General features: G+C 32.1%; 1 protein-coding gene across 1 annotated transcript; it reads left to right on the forward strand.

Moving 5' to 3' along the window:
• The first annotated feature begins 54 nt into the window (after nucleotides 1-54).
• Nucleotides 55-2,375, forward strand: LOC108379563 (ATP-binding cassette sub-family G member 4-like). Its single transcript, XM_017635918.1, has 3 exons — nucleotides 55-858; nucleotides 924-1,180; nucleotides 1,238-2,375. The coding sequence occupies exons 1-3, from the start codon at nucleotides 297-299 to the stop codon at nucleotides 1,580-1,582; spliced, it is 1,164 nt and encodes a 387-aa protein (XP_017491407.1). The 5' UTR covers nucleotides 55-296; the 3' UTR covers nucleotides 1,583-2,375.
• Nucleotides 2,376-11,631: the final 9,256 nt, after the last annotated feature.

An 11,631-nucleotide genomic window follows, 5' to 3' on the forward strand; every position in this document is an offset into this window, starting at 1 on the left:
GCAGAACGACGATACGCGGTTTTGTACTTTAAACGACGATATGTATATCGTTACCTTAATATATAAAGGCCCTAACTCATATAGTCGCTAAAATACAAAAAAGCGTAACTAGATAAGAATTCAAAATTCTCTTTTGATTTATTATGAGGCATTTTATCGAATTATAAGTCCACACATCATAAAAAATGTTAGTCAGTTACCGCTTTTTTGCATTTCACCGACTATATGAGTTAGGGCCTTTCTATATTAAGTTAATGAGCGTTGGAACTTAAATATTGTTCTTTTTTCCGTTAGTGATGGAAATCGGTACAAATGAATATGGGCCAAACAATCAGCGGCTTATTGAGAAAATGCTAAATGGTCGAAACACGGAATATCGACATGCTGATCGCGTACACTTCATTTCATCGAAAGAAGCGACCTCAACATGTACTAAATCACCATTGACACATAAAAAAGACCTTTCAACCGGGATGTGGGAAGATTGCGAACTACTCAGCGAAAGCAAACCAAATACAAAAGAACTGTATAGATCGAAAAGTGATAATAGGTTAACGAAACCGAAGAAACCAAAAATGTCAATCGACACTGGACATCTGTGTCAAAGTGAGAATGTCTATTCGACCCCATTTTTCCGCCAGCTGGGCATATTGCTCGTGCGCACCTTCCTGCTCATTTGGCGTGACAGTTCTCTTACCACTATGCGCTTCGCCATACATTTCGCTGCATCGCTACTCATTGGCTTGCTTTACTACGATATTGGCAACGACGCGGCGAATGCGATTAATGTCTTCCGGTATGCCTTTTACACGATAATGTTCATTATGTTCTGCGCTTTTTCGTCCATTCTTACCAAATGTAAGAGCTATAGTTTAACTGTTTACCGTATTCTAATCCAATAACTTTTGCATTTTTTTCTATAGTTCCACTAGAAGTGCCAGTAGTTTCGCGAGAGCATTTCAACCGTTGGTACTCGCTGCGAGCATATTATATAGCAATAACTTTGGCTGATTTTCCGATACAACTTATATGCACAAGCCTCTTTATTTTTCCAACCTACTATTTAACTGGACAGCCAATGGAATTGAAGCGCTTCGTATTATACTTTACGATCATATTCCTTACAGCTCTAGTGGGTCAAAGCATTGGACTCTGTGTTGGCTCTGCACTGAGTCTAACTGTAAGATACAGAAATATCTCACAATTTTCAACTACTAATTCTATTGTGATTTTTCAGTATGGTGCTATATTTGGACCTTTCTTCATCTGCCCTTTCCTTGCATTTTCTGGTTTTTTCCTGCAGCGAAAAGATTCTCCAATATATTTAACATTTTTGTTTGATATATCATTCCTGAGGTACGCGATGGATGGTTCAATGCTGGCGATCTTCGGCTATGGACGTGGAAAATTGGAGTGCAAGGAAATATACTGTCACCATACGCATCCTTCCTTCTTTCTTCGGGATATGGATTTCGGCCACGCAAATTATGAACTCTCTGCCATTTTTTTACTATCGCTATTTGTAGTTATGAGAATAGTTGCATTTTATGTAATGTCCTTTAGATTGAGATTATTTAGATGATAAAAAATGCCGTATACATACTTACGTCCTCATAAGATTTTTAACTAATTTGCTTTCTACTATAATTGAGATTTGTACCAAGGCAATTTCAACAAGGTGGGAGTGATTTCGACATTTCTCTATTTTTGTACTGTGGCTGAAATGTCCAACATAGGAAAGGATATTTCAAATCGTATTGAAACCATTCTTTATTTACATTTTTTTTAATTTGTTGTAAACAGTAAAGTCAGCTGCAAAGAGAGCTAAATTTGGTTGTCACTTCTACCTAGTATCTTTATTTGTACTGAACACACATGAGCCGTTTATTTTGGAGGTAGCATAAGCTATTTCCCCCTCTTGTCCTTAAATGGGTGTTTACTTGTAACTAAATGCATCTGTAAATGGTTCTAAAGTTATAAGCGCTAATGACCAACTTCGTTACCTTTGGCTGTTGCAATTGAACGAATAATAGACGCGTTCAGATACAGGTAAATGATCTCTAAAGTCAAACGTCACTTTCAAAATAAACGGCTCACATATCGTTCATTTAATAAAAGACTGTCACAATTCTTGAAACGGGGATTTTAACGTTTTTAGTTCATATGTAATATGTACAATATGTCAAAAATTCCGTTTTTAAGTTTTAACAGTATTTTAGTAAATTAGCGATACGTAGATATGTGTAACTCAAAATGAGCGCCTTAAAGTAGACAACAATCAGCTTGCTTTCAATATTACATATGTATCTACATACATATGTATGTAAGATAATGAACAGACGTTCCAACCGTTTCTTCAATTTGAGCAAAACTTATTTATTGATTTTTTTACTTTAAAATTTAAACGATTTATATTGCTCACAGTTCCCTGTTATTAGGTATGTTAACTTTGAAAAATGTGTACATCAATTGTAAAATGGATAAGGGAATAAACAGCATATTTGGTAAAAAATATATTTCAAAAAGTGCATATCTCGGACCGGGAACGAGATCGTAATTTCAATATTACATCTTTCACTTGTTAACTTTACCAGGAAATTTTGAATACCACAATTGACTAAATGACATCTCACATTTTTGCTATAATGTGTAATCCAAATTTTTATTTTTTTTTTTGATCAAAAGTAAACAATTTGTACAAAATTTATCCATTTTAAAAATCAAGTTATAGAAAATTATACGATGTTCGGTCCATGATACAAAAAAGAAAACAGTTCCATTGTCATTTTTTCGTTCCATTTAACAACTGCATTGTAGTATCGTGCTACCGTATCCAATATCTAAAATCCTCCAAATTTTGTTATTAATTTTTTGTTTATTTATAAACATTTTGCTCTTAGAATCGAAATTTGAACGGGAAAAATGTACATATTTTGTGGGGTACGGCTCGGTTATTTGTACAATAATTTTGGGTTATTGTGTTCAAACGCTTAACCCAAAGCAAAAAATTTTAACACATGCGTGTGGTCAAACAATTAAACTTTCGTTTAAAATAAAGATTTCAAATTTTCAGATAAAAATTTATGAATAAATTCGGCTTTGAAATATGGACTTTTTGTAAAAAATAATGTGGTCAGCGTAGCTGGAGTTGGACTGATGAGGGTTATTTTTCCTAAGCGCTGCCGAAAGCCTACAACGTGGAAAGGTATAGTGGTTGGCGTAACCTGCTTTACATTTTCTCTGTCAAAATGTAATTTTACCCCATTTTTCAATGTCCATGGTCTCCGCTCCCCACCCCAAAACCATTGCACAAATAACCGAACATTTCCCCTTTTGTTTTTGAAAGAAAAGAGTTCCAATGCTCAATAAGATGATAATTGTGTTTCTAGCTTTATACTAACAATAAATTATTCATTTTGTTTCAAACCCCCTTCAATGTTGAACCGTAAAATATATTTGTTTTTAAATATGTCACTAAAATTTTATTAATTTAAATATAAAGATTTTGGCAAGTAGCTATCGAATTTAATGTAAAATCTAAACGTTTTTAAGATAAGAAATTAATTATTTATACTCCCAAATTTAGGATATAAAATCTCCTCCACCAAAAAACTTAAAATTTTTCACAGTTGTCGTTTTCGTTAACCCAAGTGAATCCAAGGATAAGCGAGCGCGTTTGTTAACCGTATAAAATGTATGTACATATATACACATATGCATTCATGGTGTATCAAAATATTCAGAATGACGAGAAGAATTGGTTCAGCCCTCTCCGTTTGTAAACACGCTAGCTCGAACAAAATTTAGATATTTTTTTAATTTTTTTTTGTGTAACACAAAGTACGTTGTGCATCAATTTGATACATAAGGAAAAAGATCGTAGTATTCAATGAAATGTTGGGTTTTTTTCGTTTTTTATCATCTAATGATTCATTTTCTGATAATAAGAATAAGAATGCTTAAAAGATCTATACGCATTAGACGCAAAAAAAAAACAATTTAAAATATTCGCCCTTTTTCTTAATATTTTCAATATGTTTTCGAAATTTGTATCAATTTGATACAAACGATGGATGCGAAAGTCGGTGTCGAAGTTGCCTTTGGTATAATTTGGGTTAGTGTTAAATTTTGGCGAAATCTGCCAATAACCACGCCCGCCTCCCACGTAGTAATTAACAATATTTTTGTTTTATTATTATTTTTTTACGAATTTTGCTGTTCAATTTACATTTCAAATATATCAGCAAACATTTGCGGGTACTTTTGCACCAGTCGTTTCCTATGGGTAAATGACAAAAAATTTCTATACATTCACAATATTTCATGTACTAATTTTCAAATAAGCATATTGTCAATGGCTGGTTTACTGTATACTGTGGTTCGATCAATGATTTTGTATATTTTTCTCAACACGTATATGTAGTCGTTGTTTACAATCTGCCTTATCCTGAGTTTCGCCTGAAAAAAAATTCACCCGAAACTTTGTCATCCGCCCATAGTAAAACCATGGAAACCAAAAGTGAAAAGTGAACCGGTTCGAGGAAAATGAAACTCATGATAAGGCTGAATGTTATTTACGAAGAATTTTGAAAACGGTTGGAACGTGTATGCGTTACCTAAGGACAAAATGTGATTAAAAAAGTAGTATGTAAAAATAATTTTAGTAACAACGAGATAAAAATAAAGATATACATCTATTTTTTAATAATTTATGCACGCGGAGGGCTTAAGAGGTTGCAAACCTTGCTCGATATGTATGTATTCTTCCCAGAAACTTATGGTGTTTTCGTTTCTACCGAATTTCGCCTTTTGATTGCCCCTTTCTCTTTTCGTGTTCGTTTGTAAAATAAGTCAAATCGATAAGGCAAACATGGTATTCTCTGTCCTTTGATAGTTTGCCAGGGGCGATTGTTGCCCGGAAAATCAGACGGTTGCTTTAAACGAAAACATTCTGCTGACGCGATAAGTAGGCAACAACATGCTCTTTTACATCAAACATATTATGCACGATAGATGAGGCAACTTTTTTTTAGAAGAAATGAAAACATCATTATTTTAATAATAACGCCATTATTTGTTTGAGATTTCTCTACGTTTGCACATAAGTGCATTTTGTATCCATATGCATCCTCTTGACCTCTTTTTGTTGACATTCATTTTAATCTTCAAACTCCAATTAATAAGTATTGCAAATAAGAGTTGTTAATTATCAAAATTCTTTACCAAAGACTGTCTGTTTCTAAAACAAGTAACAGGTGTTGTTATTGCCATATTTTGTATGTGCTAATTCAGTAGCTTATACTCGTTGTTTTTTAACTAAATTAAAATAAACTCATATGGTTCGCAAGATCAGGAACTATATATGTATATATGCTATAACGTTAAATCGCTCGGAATTTTTATATACAAATTATAAGCCTAAAATTATGGAACTTCATATGTGTTGAGCCAATTTTCTTGTTGGATGGATTTCGGAAAACACTGTATTTATATAAGTAAGTGATATTCGATCAAAATGCACAAGCTCTTATCTAATAGTTCATTAACTGCAGTTTATGTCTTTTGGAAAAAGGAGATTACAACTCGAAAGGGGTAATTGCTCAAATAAAGTACTCTTAGGTCTGTTTTTATGCGGTACATGCGTTCCTCAGAAAACCGCATAAAAAAAATCTACCTAAAAAAGTTCTTTACCTTCACACAAAAACAGGGGATGCTTTCCAGCATTTTCAAAAACCGCATAAATTCAGAAACTCCATGTAAAAAATTAAAAAAAAAAACGCATACAAAATCCAGCGAGGCAATATTAAGGAAAACAAAACAATTTATTTCTTCACTCAACACTTATTATTCAATTTAAAACTGAATATTAATTAAATAAATCAAATTTTATCTGTATTTCAACCAAAAAAAAAATAAATACCACAACAATAAATACATGAAATATGTAAGAACACAAAGACAAATTAATCATCAGAAGCATTGTCTCTTACACACTGAAAAAAGTAATAACACCTCTCAAAAAAGCAAAATCGCTACAGCAAAAAAATGGTTTGAAAAAACGTCATACATTCAAATCCACAAAAAACCGCACAAGTGTACAGGCAAACGAAAGTCAAAAGCAAAAATGAAGAAATAAAGCTTTCCAATAATACCATGTCAAATATCTTGAAACTTACCTGAGCTCTTAACTGCAGTTAAGCTTTTGGTGGAAATATGCTATTCACAAAATTAATTTCAAAGGGTAATGGTTGATTCATAAATATGTACATGGGTAACTACATTCCTAATGCCGAATTTCCACGAGGCATTAAAATGACAAAAATGTGGAGGCATTTTAAAAATGCAATGTAAAAATGAATTTAATGACTATTTTTGTAATGTAATGACAAAAATATTTTTTAATGCCCAAGCTTGTCATTACAATTTTTGTCATTTAATGCCTACTGGAAATCCAGCATAAGAGTTCTATTTGCTAAATTCAATAAATTAGGCATTAAGAAAAAAAGCAATAAAACTTTGATTTCGAAGGATTGTTCAAAATATATTTGTATGAGCTTTTATGTGAAAAAAAAATTTTATATTAGTCGCAGGAAGTACGTTTAAATAAATAAATTTTTACAATCACATACATTAGGGTGTTTCAGAAAACAATTTTTTTTCTCGGAACCATGCTCAAAAGTTGCGTTTAGATGCCAAAATAAGTATCAGAAAATATGAGCCCAAGACCTTTTCAGTACCACGTATCGTTCGCTAAATATAATATTCAGAAGTAAAAAAAAAAAATTTTTCTTGTGTTATTCTTATGGGAAATCGAAAAGTACGATGCACAGTGGTTCGGATAACAGATCTAGCTGGGCGAAAATCAAAATTTTATTTGTTTTTAAAATACTTAATGGTACATGGAATACATTCCTCGGTGTTAAAACAGAAAACTACTTGGAGTTGTCAAAACTTTGATTATGTAAGAGTTAAAAAAAATAGTAACTCGCGAATTTTCTGCTTTCTGATATTAAAAAATTATACAACAGGCATGCAAATCTTTAAGCGCTGTTATAAAATTTTGTTCTGAAATTCATTTGTGTTTCTTGCTGTGTTCTTAAATTTTTGTCTTTAACAAAAACCATATCAATACAAGTTTCAAATTTTGTGCAATATTTGAAAAAAAAACAGTAAACTTTGGCAAAAATTTTAATTAGGTTTCTTAGAAAGATATTGAGTATGCCGTTTTGTATCCCTTTCACTTTTGGTAAAATAAAATGCAAGTTTTAAGCGCCTAGGCGTTGTCGTTGACAATTTTTTTGCTGACGATGTCAGTCATTTTGTTCCATATGTAGTACGTTCGATGATTTTTTTATATGGAGAATATGAGCAACACCTTCAACAACAAAAAAAAACCAAAAATCAACAAAAAGCCATAGGTACTTTACGCTTGCACTTTATTTTACTAAAGTTGTATGGGCTAGAAAACTGCATACTCAATATCTTTCTAAGAAACCTAATTAAAGACATCGAAATTTTTTCAAAGTTTGTTGAGTTTTTTTCAAATATTGCACAAAGTTTGAAACCTGGATTTACACAATTTCTTTGATAACGAACAAACTACCTTTTCATGAAAAAAGTAAGTAAGATTGAATAATAATAAAATAAACAGTCAAAACTTGTCAATATGTGGGTGTCGCATAGTTATGATACCGACTATTTTTATTAGAGAATTAGCTGTTCTATTAAATTATTTTAAAAGTCATTGTTATTGTGAACTGAAAACAAAAATCAAAATATAAAGCGAAATATTTTTAGTGAACTTTTAACAAATTTGTAATCGTTTTAAGTATAATCTCTGAACAAAACATTTTCATATGTGAAGGGTTAAGATTTTTCAAATATTTCGTTTGCCATGTTGGATCCGCCATTTTGAATTTTTGGTAAATGATTCCAAAAGATTTCCAGATACCCAGTTTCATAGAAATGTATTTTTTTCCAGTTTTTCTCCCGCCATATTGGATCCGCCATTTTGAATTTTTGATAAGTGACTTTAGATTCGTAATCGGCGACACAGAAAACCTCCATATACCTAGTTTCACAGAAATTTCCGATTTTTTTTAATTTTCATCCGTCATATTGGATCCGCCTTTTGAATTTTTGATAAGTGACTTCAGATTCGTAATCAGCGACCCAAAAATCCCCTAGATAAGAAGTGGTGTAAAAATCCATCAAAGGGTATTTGTTTAAATAGTTTCGTCCAGCTAGATTTGCGATCTGAACCACTATGCGATGCCTGCATTCCTAATATTAATATTAAGGGCTCATATTTTCTGAGACTTATTTTGGCGTCTAAACGAAAGTTTTGAGCATGGTTCCGAGGGAAAAAAATAATAAAAAAATGTCTCAATCACCCTAACATACATACATACCTAATGTATAGGTAACTATAGGCAACTTGTGCCAAAGCTCATATGTATGTACATACATATGTATATTTGTAAAAAATATCTTGATGTACATATCGAGCCCTAACCGCCAAAAAGACGTAAGCTACATTTTTTCAAAATTTTAGTTTTAGTGCAAGAATGTACATACATACATATCGTCACCTGAAATGCAAAAAGACGTAACAAACATCGCCACTGAAATGCAAAAAGTCGTAACTTATAAAAAATTCAAAATTCACTTTTTGATTGATGTGATGGATTTCATCGAATTACAACTCCCCACATCGTTTTATGACAAAAAAAATTATTAGACACGACTTTTTCCATTTCAGTGATGGTATTATTACGTCTTTTTGCATTGCGGGTGACGATATGTAGATGCTCTAGGAACACTTCCGCATCAAAAAGAAAATTTTGAAAACCACATCGCTTACATCTTTTAGGCGGTTAGGGATCGATATATTACTATCTATTCAAGAAGCGGTTTGTCATTGCTAACAGTTTATTTTTTCAAATGAGCAGGTTAGTTCTTTCCAAATTAACATAAGTCTTCGCAAGCATAGAAAGTATATTTACATATGTATTAAAATTTAGCATTATGTAGCGATGCCATAGTTGAAAATAAAAATTCGATTAAAATAAAATTTATTGATATCATCAGATATCATGTGGATGTTTCCCCCCGGGCCCGTAGTTTTCAAAAAGTAAGTTGGAACGTAAGTAAATATTATAATATTTTGCTAAGTTAATAAATTAATCGATATTCACATACATTAGCGCACACAAGGGGTGGGTTTTGGGGTTCAAACCCCCCCCTAAAGCTAATAACCTCAAATGCAAACTGTATCTTAAAGCTAAGAATCCAGCTCTCAAGGAAATTATAAGAAATATTTATTATAATTTCTGTTGCTTGAAAAAGCGCTTTGCTTTTGCTGTGAATATTCATGAGGAAATGAATATACGAGCATTTTTTTCTTGAAAGCTGCAAACTGATTTAAAAAATTTTGCTAGAAGAAAATTTCTTTTCCATTTCTCGTCCGTCGTTTTATATGAATTTTTCGTTTTTCTTGAGAGTTCAGTTAATTTTTTCGGTATTCGAAATATTAAAAAAAATTAGAAATCGTGAAAAATCACCATCTCTATCGAAAGCCAGAAACCAGAAATCGAAAAAAGGAACATGAAAGTGCAAAAATTCATGGAATCAATAAATTTATTTTTACTGAGTCTTTTTCAATATTTTTTATTAGGTACTTTTGAAAGTTGAGCGCATCTTGAGTTTATAGAACTTTTTATTAAACAAGTAGTTTTTAAGGAAAGAACACAACCGACTTCAATTCTTATATTCAAATTTAGGAGTACCGTTAATTTCTTCATGATCCAATCATCTCTAAACCAAATTACGGGACGAACCTTGAGGTACCATCTTTCTACAAAAAAATAATTATTGAAATCGGTGCACGTGGTCCAAAGTTACGTATTCCGACGAATTGATAACCTCCCCTTTTTTTAAAGTCGGTTAAAAGTGTTTGAGTTCTGTTAATCTTATGTAAATACAGTGCAGTTTATGAATTTTAAAACGTTTATTTATTTATTACATACTGCACATAAAACTTGCATAAATATATTTTAAAGAGCGTATTATGTGAAGAAAATTTTCAGTATTTTCCGGTGATATAACTTCAGAAATATAAAACCCCCCCTAAAATATATTCCTGGGTGCGCCCCTGTTCACATAGCTATTGTAAATTTGAATAAATAAGAAAGCACATTTATGCAAATGCACAGGCACGCCGACAGGAGGATTCCCCCGGGGCCGGACTGAAATATCAGAACCATAACTTGTTATTAGTTTTCTAAAATTTAATTTGGTTTTTCATTATAGAAACAAACCGATGACCCTCTGCAATAATGACACAATTCAAAATTCAAAAAATAAAAAGTCTTACTACTGTGAAGTGTCTCCTGTCTCTAATCGGTGTCTAATACTTAAAAAAGTAAGTAGCGAAGATTACTTGAGTAAGTAGTAAGGATTAGACATATATAATATATTATCCTTTTTATTCTGCTGACCGTGTAAGTAGAAGAACGTGAAAAAACGATTCAGTTATTTAGCGGCGGCCACTATATCCTTCGTTGTCAAGGTATACATTAGCGTAGGCCGAAAATCCGCTTTTTTTAACATTTATTGGTAATAGCAAAAAAATTGTTCATTTTGCTCTAAAAACAATCTGTGTGAAAGATGAGAGTTTTTGGTCAACATCTTAGGCTCGCCCAAGTCAATTTGCTCAAAAAATACCCATTTATAAATACATTTTTATTTTATAATAGTAATTAGCCTCGAAAGTATTAGTCCTACACAATGTGGTATAAGAACTTTTTTGTAGAGAATCGAAATAAGCAAAGAAACAATTGTTTTGTCATCTTTTACACAGACTGGTTTTAGAGCATAATGAACCATATTTTTGCTATTATCCATCAAAATTCTAAAAAAGTGGATTTTCGGCACACGCACGTATACATACATATATGTATACCTTATTGTGAGTCTCGATTTTTATCGATATAGAGTTCTCGTTATGTTGCAACCCGTTATGTCGACTTTCCAGTGTACAGGCACCTCGTAAGGAGTTGGAGTTAAAGGGGTTGTGCTTAGAACCAGAATTGGCCAGAAAGATGGATATTCAAATAATTATCGAGGTACTCGGTACAGCAAAATGAAAAAAGCTCACTTCTGAGAGCTCAAATTATTAGAGATTTTAAAACTGCATATGTGGAAAAATATGGACACATTTTGAACGTATCGATTGTATTATACAAATAATTGAACTTGATATTTATATATACTTTTATTACTTACAAGATGATGTTATATCTATTTCGTTGTATCCAAATAAAATTTCAGAACGATCTTTAACCAAAAATGTCTGTTGATCTGCATAACAATATAGCAAAAACAGTTCTCTCTTTATACGCAGGTTTTTAATAAAAAACCATACCCCATATACTACGATAATCAAGGTAGCACTACTTATTTTTCAAACGCCGTGAACAAATATGTGGTGATTACGTTGGAAATTCATTCATTCATTCATTGTTGGTGTTTCGTTTCTTCCAAAAAATTTTGCCCTTTCCCGGTGCAAAATGTGTTTGATGTTACACTCAACCCTTATAGGGACATGTTTTTACCATCTTGTCCTTGTTA

The sequence above is a fragment of the Rhagoletis zephyria genome, unplaced genomic scaffold (assembly GCF_001687245.7).
Source record: "Rhagoletis zephyria isolate East Lansing unplaced genomic scaffold, Rhagoletis_zephyria_1.1 Rzeph_scaffold_16671, whole genome shotgun sequence".
Classification (NCBI taxonomy): domain Eukaryota; kingdom Metazoa; phylum Arthropoda; class Insecta; order Diptera; family Tephritidae; genus Rhagoletis; species Rhagoletis zephyria.

What these genes read in the sequence shown, in the direction of transcription:
- LOC108379563 (XM_017635918.1), top strand. Translation starts at nt 297, where the DNA reads ATGGAAATCGGTACAAATGAATATGGGCCAAACAATCAGCGGCTTATT. An exon ending in TTCGTCCATTCTTACCAAAT is followed by an intron (nt 859 to 923) that starts GTAAGAGCTATA and finishes TTTTTTCTATAG; the next exon opens with TTCCACTAGAAGTGCCAGTA. An exon ending in GCTCTGCACTGAGTCTAACT is followed by an intron (nt 1,181 to 1,237) that starts GTAAGATACAGA and finishes GTGATTTTTCAG; the next exon opens with TATGGTGCTATATTTGGACC.